Source organism: Pelobates fuscus, chromosome 6 (genome assembly GCF_036172605.1).
Source record: "Pelobates fuscus isolate aPelFus1 chromosome 6, aPelFus1.pri, whole genome shotgun sequence".
Taxonomy (NCBI): Eukaryota; Metazoa; Chordata; class Amphibia; order Anura; family Pelobatidae; genus Pelobates; species Pelobates fuscus.
Window position 1 is genome coordinate 118419385 of NC_086322.1, and position 14477 is coordinate 118433861.

The 14477-nt window shown below is 39.7% G+C and overlaps 1 protein-coding gene across 2 annotated transcripts in view; it reads left to right on the top strand.

Moving 5' to 3' along the window:
* Positions 1-14477, top strand: part of LOC134614422 (probable ATP-dependent RNA helicase DDX60) — a 118941-nt gene that overhangs the window by 56742 nt on the left and 47722 nt on the right. For both annotated transcript variants that reach the window (XM_063458190.1, XM_063458189.1), the window contains 4 exons: positions 1603-1707; positions 5400-5528; positions 7640-7764; positions 12640-12783. In XM_063458190.1, the coding sequence (XP_063314260.1) occupies positions 1603-1707; positions 5400-5528; positions 7640-7764; positions 12640-12783 (503 nt within the window). The remainder of the gene's footprint in view (positions 1-1602; positions 1708-5399; positions 5529-7639; positions 7765-12639; positions 12784-14477) is intronic.

Here is a 14477-nt window from a genome sequence, read left to right on the forward strand (position 1 = left end):
TTGAAAGTTTTAAGATTCATTCCATCATTTACAACGGGTTATGATTGTTTGTGAGATATTGACCAAAGAGAGCAATTATCATATTTAACCTTGCCTAATTTCTCACACAACCAAGGTACATAAAAAAAACCAATGGAATATGACAACAATATAAGTTTAGATACCAATAGGACAGTTTACAGCTTAATACAAGATCACTTAGACACACTATAAAGGTTACATAGTTACATAGCTGAAAATAGTTCGTTTAGCCTTTCTCATATTTGTTTTTGCTGTAGATCCCAAAAATGGCAAAATAAACAGTTTGTAGTGCTTCCAATTTTGCAACAAACTCGAAAAAAAATCATTCTTGACAGCAGAATGGCAGTCATATATTTCCATGAATCAAGCAGCTATTACCCCACTAATTAAAAAGTATATCCCTGTATATTATGCTTTTGCAACTATTTATCCAATTGCAGTTTAAACATCTGTAAAGACCATATTTTCCCCTAAATGTTCTTACTGTAAAAAAAAACCCTTTCCTTTGCCTTAGACCAAGTCTCCTTTCTTCCAGTTTAAATGCTTGACCTAATGTGCCTTGTATAGTTCTATTTATGAATAGATTTCCAGACAATGGTTTGTACCGGCCATGAATATATTTGTATAATGTTATCATATCCCCTCTGAGTTGCTGTTTTTTCAAACTAAAGAGATTTAAATGTGTTAACCTTTCTTCATAACTAAAATGTTCCATTCCTTTTTTTTTTTATTAATTTTGTAGCATGCATCTGCACGTTTTATGGTGCCCTAATATCCTTCTTTAAAACAGGTGCCCCAAATTGTACAGCACATTCAAAGTGTGGTCTTACCAGTGATTTAGAAAGCGGAAAAAATATATTTTCATTCCAAGAATGAATGCTCTTATTTATATATGACCATACCTTACTGGCTTTAGCAGCTACCTATTGACATTACACATTGTTGCCTAGTTTGTTGTCCATAACAACTCCCAAATCCTTCTCATGTGCTGATATCCCTAATTCACTACCATTTAGGGTGTAAATTGCACGTACACTTTACACCCCAAAGTGCATAACTTTGTATTTTTCTACAATAAATGTAATCTGCCATTTGAGTGCAGTCCCCAAATCTATCTACATCCCTCTGTAACAAAAAACTATCATGTTCACATTTTATTATTTACAGAGTTTTGGGCAATTTGCAAACACTGAAACATGGCTTTAAATGGCTATTTGAAGATCATTTATAAACATGTTAAATAGAAGCAGTCCCACAGAACCCCAAAAGGGACACCACTTACCACTTTTGTCTAGCTTGAAGACTTACCATTAAGACAACTCTCTCTGTACTCTATCTTTAAGCCAATGTTTTGCCCAAGAACAAGATTTTTCATCTAGACCAATTTATTTTAGTCTGAACACCAATTTATTGTAAGAAACCATAACAAATGAATTTACTGTTTAAAAAGCTATATCGCTCCATGCTATATTGCTCTGTGAAAATGTAACCTCACTGTCCCAAAAATCTCCTTTCTGCGATTTCTTATTCTGTTTTATTGTTTTAAATATCATTACTTAACATGAACTTTCTATCATTTAGATCAAGAAATATGGCATCCCAAATGATCTGTCTTTTTCTCCTCGGGAAAGCATAAGATTATATGACACAATGGTGACTGCATGGCCAGAGTGGTCCAGAGTAAAGGTAAGAATATTAACGAATGCATTTGTAAAATCATTCTTTGCATTATAATAAATTACAAGATTTTCTTTAGTTGACCATTTTTTTTTGCTGTAAACCGATATGCTTTGTATAAATGGTACTTTAAAGTCACTATAATGAGGGAACTTTAAATGTAAAGATAAACATAGCATTATGCTTTACTTGAAATGCACCTGACTTAATAGTTTTTTTTTATATGTTTTAAGGCCATCTTTAGGATGTACTTTTATCTATAGAGGCTTTTGACTAAACACAGCAGGGAGCTTTTAGGAGTTATATAAGGGTTGTGGCCATTAGCTGGGCTAATATAGCTTGGTTGCTACTTCCAAGTGCTGCTTCAAAGTGTGTGATTGGAGATATTCTGGAGGTAATCTGAGGTATACAGGAGGAAAAAAAGCAAGGTAAGATTTGTTTGATTTCAATTACTCACCCCATTAAAATGGCAGACTTAGTTCAGTGTAATCGTTGTTGTGCATTTGTTTCACGTTCCACTTTTCGGAGATTTGGATGCTGTCTAATCTGTAGACAGTTCTCTACATTGTGGCAGGAGATTGTATTTTTGAAGTCTGAGATTTGTAAATTATCCGGTAAACAAACTCTGACAGGAACTGTTGCAAAGCCACTGCCGCAGAGATTTACTAGGAATGGCAGATGGATTACTGTAGGATCTGGTAGATTTAGAGTTGTGGATAAAAGCATATTGCACAGTCTGTTGCTCTACATAATTCATTTTCAGCACTTTCAGAGTGTAATGGTGTTATGGAGACAGGCTCAGGTACTGAGGGTAGTGGTGTTGTGGAGACAAGCTCAGGCACCGAGTTTAGTGGTGTTGTGGAGACAAGCTCAGGCACCGAGTTTAGTGGTGTTGTGGAGACAGGCTCAGGCACCGAGTGTAGTGGTGTTGTGGAGACAAGCTCAGGCACAGAGTGTAGTGGTGTTGTGGAGACAGGCTCAGGCACCAAGTGTAGTGGTGTTGTGGAGACAAGCTCAGGCACCGAGTTTAGTGGTGTTGTGGAGACAAGCTCAGGCACCGAGTGTAGTGGTGTTGTGGAGACAGGCTCAGGCACCCAGTGTAGTGGTGTTGTGGAGACAGGCTCAGGCACTGAGTGTAATGGTGTTGTGGAGACAGGCTCAGGCACTGAGTGTAATGGTGTTGTGGAGACAGGCTCAGGCACTGAGTGTGGTGGTGTTGTGGAGACATTCTCAGGTATCGAGTGTAGTGGTATTATGGAGACAGGCGTGGAGACTATGGTAAGGCCTAATAGAAAGCAGTTGTTGTTGGGGGATTCTATTATAAGAGTTGTGGAAATGGACAATAGTGGTCTTGTGAGATGTCTTTCTGGAGCTACTGCTCACAGAGACAGGAGTCATATTTGTAATATTGTTAAGCGAGCAAAGCAGGAAGGGGAATTGGAAAGTACTTGTCCATCTAGGGACTGCCCACTCCCTTCCCCAACCCATGGCCAGCTGGTGGGGACTACGTACAAACAGGGTGTGTCAGGTGGTGGCTAGTACTATATAACCAGGGGAAGGCACCTTGTGACACCCTAGACCCCACCAATAGGTAGAGAGGATGCTCTAATTGTAATAGAAGGGAGTCTACAGAGCCCCTCCCAGCCCCCACCCATTTGTATATGGTAGGGGCTATTACTATATAACTGGAGGGGGCTTAATGTCCCCATCCATGGGTGGTGGGTGGGGGCTCTAAATTTAATATACATGTCATTGTTCATCCCTCAAATGTTTTACCATTGTTCCATTGAGTGTTGCAGAAGTGATTTAACTCAGAAACAGCAAACATTTCAGAAGTGAAATTGCAGGGGCACAATCTATACACAAAAACCCTTATTTAACCCCTTAAGGACGGTGGGTGTTCTATGCCGTCCTTGGGGACCTGGCTCTAAACGCCGGCGGGCGGCATAGAACGCTCAAGCCGTTCTATGTACTTACACGGTCGCCGGCGATCCCACGCCTGGGAGCCCAGGGAGTCCCTCTCCTTCCATTTCAGCCCCCCTAAGCCATGTGATCGCGAGGTCCATGTCAGTGTCAGCAGGGAAAGTGCCTGTAATGACATACACGAATAATGTTTTAATATTAATATATATATAATTATATATATATATATAATTTTTTTTTAATATCAAAATACACGTACAATGATATTGATTAATTATATATATAATTTCCATTATATATTTATTTATATATAATATAAAAAAAATATGTGAATATGTTACAAACAAAATAAAATAATAATACGGGCCAAAATTGGTGTTCAAATTAGTTGTTTGCATTTTTCACACACAAACAAATATTAACGCTAACTTTGGCTAGTGTTTGTGACCAAGTGGCTACTAAAAGAGACTGGACTTACCCTATTTGCAATACCTTGGGTTGTCTACTATTGCAAATGGTATGCCATCATGGGGGTAATTCTCATTCCTGGGTTACCATACGGTCTCAAAGGCATCGTAACCAATCTGGCGAATTTCAATGTGAAAAAAATGAAAAATGTAACATGATATATTTGACCCTGTAACTTCCCAAAACACCATAAAATCTGTACATAGGGGGTACTGTTTTACACTTGAGACATCATTGAATATAAATATGTGTATTTTATTGCAGTAAAAGGAAACAGAATTATGACATTCACAATTATATGTTCACATAGAACTAAATTGTTTTTTGTTTTTTTAAATTCTTATTTTCTCCGTTTTTTTTTACATTTTAATCAAATTAAATTATGTTTCATACCTAAATATTTGATGTTAAATGAAAGCCCTCTTTCCCCTAAATAAAATATATAATAAGTGTGGGTGCACATAATATGAAAGAGGCGAATTATGCCTGAACAGACCTATTGCGCAAATTCAAGTTTTTGTTTACGTTTTGTTTTGATCACAACGTGTACATATGGCTCAGTCCTTAAGGGGTTAAGCTACAGTTGTTTTGGTGTTTAGAGTGTTCCTTTAATAATATATGCTTTAGTCATATGTTACCTGTTAATGTAGTCATGTGATTGTAACTTTCTCAGTAACATATCAATAACCTTTCTAATTAAGATTAGAAAATTTAAATAAACAATGGTGTGCAAAACAAAATATTCACAAGTGTAATAAGTGCATATATGCTTGCTTATACATCCCCTGTCTTGAAAATTAAAACCTAAAAACAACAAACAAAATATCATCAGTGCAAAACTGGGTGATGTATAAGTAATATTAAACTGAAATCAGAATAGCACTCACAAAAATAGAGTGAACAAAGTACCACTCATAACTATCCCACTCAGGGAACATCCGCCCCTTGTGTGTGCTAGATCCAAATCTGTATTGCTTGGAAGGACTCACCACTAACCTGGAATCCCACTTTGCAATTTTTATTTCGATATTTGGTGAAAAATAATATATAAGCAAGTGTTTATGCACATATTGCAATTGTGAATATTTTGTTTTGTGCACCATTGATTTTTTTTTTTATTTGGATATATGCCAGTGTCTGTATGGATGCTGTACTGCAGTAATATTTGCGTTTATTTCACTACAGTTGGGGAGTTGTTGCATTTGCATTGGTTAAACATGTGCACTGAAGTATAATTTGCACAACATACAGCATTTTGCACCACTGTTTCACCATAATTGGTCATTTGTGAACCTTTCTAATTCATCTAGGAACTGGATCCAGAAGAGAACATATGCTTTAAGGACAAACTACGCATTACAAAAAATGATGCAAACAAATATGAAGATATACTAAAAAAAGAGTTAATACTTTGGATAGAAAAAGGCCAGGAAAACAAGGTATTCATTGATTTCCATTTTTGAATGCTTGGGAAGATTATACAAGAATAAACGGGGAACTGTGTGTGTCACCAGTGGTAAATACTGCTCTCATGCAGTGCATGCTTTTGAAAATTGATACCTTACCTTAATTTCATTATTATAATAGCACACATTTTCTTTTTCTAAAATGTATTTGAACTATTACATATTAAATTAGGAAATCCCTTAAATATTGTGCAATAACACTAGGAAATGCATTAAAGTAATATTTTAAGATTACAAATAAATGTTGTTATTTTTTAATAGGATTGTCCCTTAACTTGCTGTGTATGCTCACCCTTCTTTTAAAATAAAAAATGCAATTTTTAATGAATGCCAGGCAGTCTTTATTAGGCAGCCACTCCTTCTCTTGAACCCAATGCTTTCCATAGAGAATCATTGGAACCTACTGGATATGCATTTGCCACTATCAGGCAACTGGATGCTTCATCACTCAAAGTTAAGCTTTTAATTATTGAAACTCTTCACATGGAAGTGACTCTAGTGGCTGACTGTTTGACATTTGTTCGACATTCTAACTGACAAATGCAAACATTGTTATTTAAAGAAATGGCAGTGTTTACATCTCTCATACTTCAGGGATAGAGTCAGTGCACCAAAACCAGTTCTTTAAGATGTAGTGGTGTTGTTGCTTGCATTATCCCCTTTAGTTTCCAGTGAATTAACTGATGAAAACACACATATTCGCAAAATATGTGAAAATCTATACATTTGTGTTTGTGCATTGGGAAATACATGATCTAAATACACACGCAATTCAGTTTATATATAAAGTGCAAGTTCTCCTCTTAAATGTTCATAAAAGGGCTTTTAAACTGAACTTACCCAGAGGCAAAATCATCTTCAGTGGAGGTGACATATCCACAGTTTCAGATGAACATTTACATGCATACCTCCTAGACACAAATGTAGTGCTACACATGTCAATACACTAAACAACTACACACTTACATACAAACAGCTACACTCTTCCACACACCTACATGCACAGCTGCACTCACAGCTACACATGCAAACACAGCTCCCTGCTTTAATACACATATAGCTACACATTATCATGCACATAACTACACACACATATACTCCCCTCCCTCCCCTCCATGCCAGCACCTGTATAGTAGCCAAGGTCTTGGTAGCAGCTCTTGGACTGTACAATGAAAAAACTTGAATAATGGGATACACAATGCTGGCCCTTAGCACGTCCATACTAACAAATGCCAATAAAGGTGAAATGTCTGTCTGCAGAAAGAGAATAAATGAGAACAGAGCAAGGTCATAGTTACATAGTTACATAGCTGAAAAGAGACTTGCGTCCATCAAGTTCAGCCTTCCTCACATATGCTTTTGCTGTTGATCCAAAAGAAGGCAAAAAACCCAGTCTGAAGCGCTTCCAATTTTGCAACAAACTAGGAAAAAATTCCTTCTTGACCCCAAAATAGCAGTCAGATGTCTCCTTGTACTCATGGGAGTATAGAAAGGCATCAATACATGATACAAGCCAATATCAGGACTACACAGACTGGAGTAGTCAAACAAGCCAAATTCAAAAACAGAAAAGACTATCAACACTATAAACAGCCATGACACAAAAAACCATGACAGGACAAAGAACCAGTGTGAACCCTACTCCAAAACGATTAGCTGATTAGTCTTACATCTTGGTGACCAATCCTTCCCATTTCACTAATTCATGCATCACATTCAGCATCTGCCTACTGCTACCCAGCCTACAGTGAGGTTGAAGAGCTGTGCTGTTATATGGGTAGGGAATATACTTCTATGCAGTCTTCCATTTTGTCTCTGGATTAGACCATGGACTGGGCAGACTGTAGATGATGGGTGTTGACCCTGGTGTTTTAATAAAGAAACATGCACAACATCACGAGAAACAAATATTCATTACAAACTAGAGTACACCAGCATATATTGTTCACAGATTATGTATTTTATGCTTTGCAATAAACTTGAGAAATGTAGCATTACTTTAAAGATCCTAAAATTTAAATAAATCAAATTTTTCTGAAAAAAATAGAAGTAAATATTCACATTGTTTTTTTTTTTCATCTCAGACAAAAAAAGTACTTGAATACCTTCGACTTGTTGACCATCCTAATCAAGTGAACTGCAAGAAATACTTCCCAATGCTTGTTGAAGAACTTAGGAAAGATAATAAGCTACCAGCTTTGTTTTTTGCGTAAGTTGGACATTTTGCCATTCAAGAAAATGTTTGTGAATCTGTTTTTAATTTTTAATTTATTTTGGTCTTTTTTGGAGCTTAAGAAACTAGGAATGAGAAGGGTGAGGGTCATGGGTAGGGATATCAGGGCCTCACCATGAATATTACTATCAGTACCCCCACCCTTAAATTATAATATCCACCATATAATTAACCCTGTCACCACCAAGGGTTTTTAATTATTTGCTAGCTTGCTGCTAGTCGGCAAATAGCTCAGATTTATTTTTTCTTGCAATCTGGGCCCAGATTTGAACCATTCAGTCTTGATTTTAGCTGTCCATAGTTTTGGGTTTGACTGAAATCCAAACAAAATTCAGGCCTGTCCGGAACCTGAAATTCTAAATCTGGGCATTGTTAAATCATGTGAACAATGTCCAGATTTTGCAGTTCAGCCATTCGAACCTTAGTGAATAACATTGTCTGTATCAATAGAAACTATAATTTATTTGGCCCCATGTCACGTATACTGATCATTCATTAGGTAAAATAGATTCATTAGATAAAACAGAGATATATTATATAAGCAAAATGTTATTTGTTAATTTATGTTGATGAAAGATGATGGTCTGACTGGCTCTATGTCTCTCTCTCTACAGTAAGGCATATGTAATGGAAGATGTTTGTTAGGGAAGGTTTTGCTGGTGTCTTCAGATATTTTCCTTATGTTCTTCCATTTGCTAAAATGTGTTCCCCATTTTTATTTAGGAAATATGGAAATTGGGCCATGTATGTGTCCCAGCCCCGTTCCACCAGTTTCAAGAGGGTGCTCTTAAACTGGAGATAGTATAAGATATAGTGGGTCGGTAGAGTAAAGGAAGCCTGTAGCCCAGGGAATGGCATTATTTTATTGCCCTTCATGACTTGTGATATGTTCTGTATACTCTGTTACAGCCATGGAGTCATTAAGTTCTGGTATCGCTGCCTGTAGGGCCGCTATCAGTGCTAAGGGTGAATAAAGTTTAGGTGACTTTAAGTGGTGCATGGTTGAGTCCCATATCTTAATGGCCAAGGATGTAGTTGGGTAATAGTGGTGGGACGCCCCTTTTAAAACAACCGAGTGTCCACATTAAGTGAGACATCAGTGATACGCCATGTCTGAGTGTGGTGTGATTCAATGTTCAGCCACTGAAGAGTTCCCTCATCACTGTGTAGTGCTACAGCTTGTGCCAATATTGTGGCTCTAAAATAAGCTTTGATGTCCAGGACACCTATGCCTCCCTGGGCAGTAGATCATTGTATCAGGTTGCAGGGTAGCCTCGCCCTCTTTCTTTCCTAAATAAATGACTGAATAGCATTTTGAGAGTCTTTGTAAAAAGATTGTGTTGGCAACATTGGTATTGATCTAAAAACATAGAGTAGATTAGGGAGTATAATCATTTTGATCGCGTGTATGCATCCTGCCCACGAAACCTTGAAGTTTTTTCAGGTGCACAATTCCTTTTTGATGCTTTGAACAAGAGGCTGGTGATTGTATTTGGCTTAAGTAGAAATAGAATTTGGAATTTGTTTTTCATAGATAAGTTTGGTAGTCAGTCCTCCAGTCAAAGCTGACTTTTGTAAATCATGTACTACTTCACCTGGTATGCCTATTGGGAGAGCCTGCATTTTAGACTTATTTAATTTTTAAAATGACAACTTTCCAAAGTCTTCCAACACGGATATCAGGGGAGGCAATGAGGTAGTAGGGGCATGGTACTGTGTGTGACAGGGGATATGCCAATGCTCTCTTACACACTTAGCAAAGCATTAGAATGGAGGGGTGAAGGAGCCTCATCTCTCCTGTGCTGAAGGAGCCTCATCTCTCCTGTGCTGAAACCCCAATGCTATAATACGCCTGGACATGTGATAGCCTTATTACAAATGGTAACACCCATTTTCACCAATTAATCATCTACCACAGACTATAATTTCTTCCTTTAAAATGGTCATGAGGGGGCATGAGGGGTTGCGTTTGTTGCGTCAGGGGCATGAGGGGTTGCGTTTGTTGCGTCAGGGGCATGAGGGGTTACGTTTGTTGCGACTTTGTAGGTCTAACAATTAGGATGAGAATAGGAGATATTTATATTTTCTTGTTTGTTAGGGTAACTAGCGTGTTTTATAAGGTTGCCTCTAATAAAAGCCTTATGTGCTAGCCACACCAACTCAACCGGGACATCTGCAGTGTAATTTGTTTCAAAATACATGCACAGGTCGTCTTCAGTTTCTTATCTGTCAGTCAATGGTAGTTGAGAAGTCAAGTTCCAGGTCCCTTGAAGATAAGTAGTTCTTTCAATGTAAGAATGGTGGGTGCATTGTCTGACCACGTGAATGCCCTATGCTAGTCACTTGGACTCTAGAAAGAGTAGAAGTATGTATTAAAAACCTGTCAATGCGTGAATAGGAGTTGTACACCTGGGAATGAAAGGTAAAATCTTTTTCTCTGTCATGGGTCGTCCCGCCGCGCATGCACATATTCTTGGGTGTAAATGATCTGATTGAGTCTCTTGGACATGGACAGTTTGTGCAATTTGTGTCTTGTGAGCAGTATGGGTTGATGATGAAGAGTCCAATGTGGGCTCCAGCACAAAGTCTGTATCACCTCCCAGAATAACTGTCCCCATAGAGTGGTGTTTCATGGGGTTTTACTATTTTATTGGAGGGCTAAACCTAATCAATAACTATGTGTGTGTATAGACAAATTAAATGTTTGCAGAGTGCAGGGAGGGGGACTGTGCAGGGAGGGAGATGGACTGTCAGAGTGCAGGGGAGGGAGGAGGACTGTCAGGGTAGAGGGGAGGGGGACTGTCAGGGTTCAGGGGAGGGACTGTGCAGGGTTTAGGGGAGGGAGAGAGAGAGAGACTGTGCAGGGGAGGTAGAGGGACTATGCAGAGGAGGGAGAAGGCCTGTCAGGGTGCAGGGAGGGAGGGGGACTGTCAGGGGGGAGTGGTACTGTCAAGGTGCAGGGAAGGGAGGGGGGACTGTCAGGGTGCAGGGATTGTGGTTGTGCAGGGAGGGAGATGGACTGTCAGAGTGCAGGGGAAAGAGGGGGACTGTCAGAGTGCAGGGGAGGGAGAGGGACTGTCAGGGTGCAGGGGAGGGAGGGGGACTGTGCATGGGAGTCAGGGGGGGGTCTGTGAGGGTGCAGAAAGGGGTGGCTGTGCAGGGAGAGAGCTAACCTGGTGTCTCTGCCAGGCAGCTCTTCATCTTCACTCTGCCAGCACTCAGCAGGATAGTAAAGCACAGGAAGTGACCTCGCTTCCCATCCTCTGGACCTGCCTCTTTCCCTCACTCACTGCACCGCATGAAGGAGACTTGGCAATCAGAGCAGACAGGTTTCACTCAGAAAGTAGGAGGAGGGTTACTGCCAATATGGGAAGGAGCAGGGACCTTGCCTCTCTGGGACAGACCACCGCCTCCCCCTCTCCCCCCCCACCAGCCCACTATATTCTTTATTATTGATCATTTATGCAGAGTGGGACAAAATTCTGAGTAGGTTTTAAAAGTTAAATAACTCATTTGTTTGTAGTTAATTTTTTCTTTGTTGCAGGTACATATTATAACTGAGTATTCACAGATAATTCATCAGCACTAATTGTACCCTACCAAATGCACCATCTGGTGCAGACTGACCTCACAGGAAGTTATTAGACAAAAATTTGAGTGCTAGAGCGGTCCGCAAATTAAAGGGGTAAACACTGCTCAAAATCCTAGTGCTTTTTTAAAGTGGAAAAGGAGGCATCTGGACCCAAATTGGTCCGTGTCAGTCTGGGTCACACATTCATGGACGTTTTGGGGCATGACATGGACCAACCACAAAACACTGCTTAGTATTTAAACCCATCTGATTCTGTTTATTTTGCCCTAAAGTGTTTTTTGTTCACAATACCCTTTAGTGTGTTCCTTGATTGCTTGTGTAATAGTCTGGTACTGACCTTGACTTTGTTACTGAACCTGCATTTAAATGTAACCCTTTCTTGTGTTTACCTGTTTGACTGATTACCGTGTACCTGACTCTAGCTTGTTCTCATTTTCGCTGTCTCTTTGTTTCCCTGACCTCGGCTAGTATCATGACTACACTTTTACCTCTGTCTAAGATTAAGTCCGGCCATTCTACAGCCTGGTAATACGTTATTTCCTTGTTTCGTCCTTTGCTATCCTAAGCTCTGCATGTTGGGGTTTTACCTTGAGACATACAGTTTGTCTCCTTGTTTCAAAGTCCAATCGTTTCACAAACTGTAATTGATATCAGTTTCTATTTAGCATCAGTGTTTCCTTGGAATGCAATGGTCCTACCAATCTATGAGTTATTTCTCCAATTTGAGTGTACACAGTTGGTTGTTTATGACTTATTCAATTGTCTCCTTGGTCAATTGTATCCATTTGGCCTAACAATCAGCATATGATTAACACTGTTTTCTGGTTAACAGAGTTTTACAAGTCTCAGTCCAGATTTTGTGCTTTAACTCTTTGCTTTCCTTTGACTACAGTTCATTGGTTAAAAAAATATATGGTGAAATGTCCTGACAATATAAAGTATAAGTGTGGTTCTAGCACAGTAAAGATTGGGTTCCTCAATTCTCTTAAATGTCGTTCTGGCATGGTACTGTGTGTGACAGGGGATATGCCAATGCTCTCTTACACACTTAGCAAAGCATTAGAATGGAGGGGTGAAGGAGCCTCATCTCTCCTGTGCTGAAACCCCAATGCTATAATACGCCTGGACATGTGATAGCCTTATTACAAATGGTAACACCCATTTTCACCAATTAATCATCTACCACAGACTATAATTTCTTCCTTTAAAATGGTTACAATATATATATTAATATCGTATCATTGTACTTTTTGTTTTAGCTTTAGTCTTGATCTAGTGGAAAATCTGGCAAAAACTTTGCAAAAGTATTCTGAAAGTAAATATGAAGAACTGAAGAGTGAAAAAGATGAGAAAGAAATCCAGAAACTTGAAGCACAGACGAAAAAGTTACTAAAGACTATTAAGTAAGTTATGTTATAAACTAAAACACGTTAAAGAAGCAGTTTTGTTTTTTGGGAATGTAGCTTACACCAAAGAAAGTGAAGATTATATTAAAAGTTAAAATGACAGTTTGAATGTTATACATTGTTTAAAGGTGTGTTAGTAGAACCATAGTACATTACACAGTGTTGTTGGAGCATAATTAAAAAAATGTATTCAGAAGCAAATACAAACACAAAAAATTAAGTCCACTACTTCCAGGGGCCAAGGCCGGCAGGGGAGATCACAGGATCTCCCCGGCCGGCCTGTGCTATCCAAGCATCAGCCCTGCTGTGTGCCTTCGTGGGCCGGTGGGTAGATCAAAGATCTCTGCCACCGGGCCACAGGCACTGACATGCTGCCGCTGGCTGGGGAGGAAGGGAGAGGAGGACCAGGTGGAGCTGTACCCTGCAACTCCGCTGGGTTCCTCTCGCGAAGTCGGAGCGTTGCCGCGGTTACCACGGCAACGCTCAGATCTCGCAAGAGTGAACTCTACCCCAGGAACTACAGACCACCAGGGACTGCAGCACGGCCTTCCTCCATGGCACACAGATATACACACTCACAGATACACATACTGGTAACATACTAATGCACAAACTGACAACATACAGATGCACATACTGACAACATACAGATACACTGAAACACACAATGACAACATACAAATACACACACTGACACACATACAGACCCACAGTTACAAACACTGACACACATGTAGGTACACAGACACATATATACACACACTGACACACTTGCAGATACACAGATACACACACAATGACAACATATAGATACACAGACAGATACACAGACACATATAGTGGCAGGCATACTGACACACACAGACATATGCTGACAGACATACTTACACAGACACATACACTGACAGACGTACTGACACATACACAGACATACTGACACACACTGACAGACATGCTGACACATTCACTGACACACACACTGACATACTCACACATGCAGGCATACTGATACAGACACACACACACAAACACATTGACAGACATACTGGCACACAAACACACATACACTGACAGACATACTGACACACACATATCCCGACAGATATACTGACACAAACACATATACTGAGACATACTGACAGACATATTGACATACATTCACAGACACACACACTGACAGACACTGACAAACATACTGACGAACACTGACAGAAACACACACACACTGACAGACATACTGACGCACACTGACAGAAACACACCACAATGACAGACATACTGACACACACACACTGATAGACACTCACACACACACTGAAAGACATACTGACACACACACACAGGCAGACATACTGGCACAAACACACATACTGACAGACATACTGACACACACACACACTGGCAGACATACTGACATACAGACATATACTGAGACATTCACAGACACACATATACGCACGCATACTGACAGACACACGCACGCACGCAAGCAAGCACACACACACACAGCATTTACACTTTTAAACTCTCCCTCTACCTTCCTACCTTGGAGGGTGGCTTTCCCGGTGTCTAAACTGCTGGCTGAAGCTGTTTGGAGTTGGAGTCTGGCTCTCTCGGAGTCTGGCTCTCTCTCCTCCTCTCTGCCTCCTGTCTCCTGCACTGCTCCTCTCTTTGTGGGAGGAAATGACTCA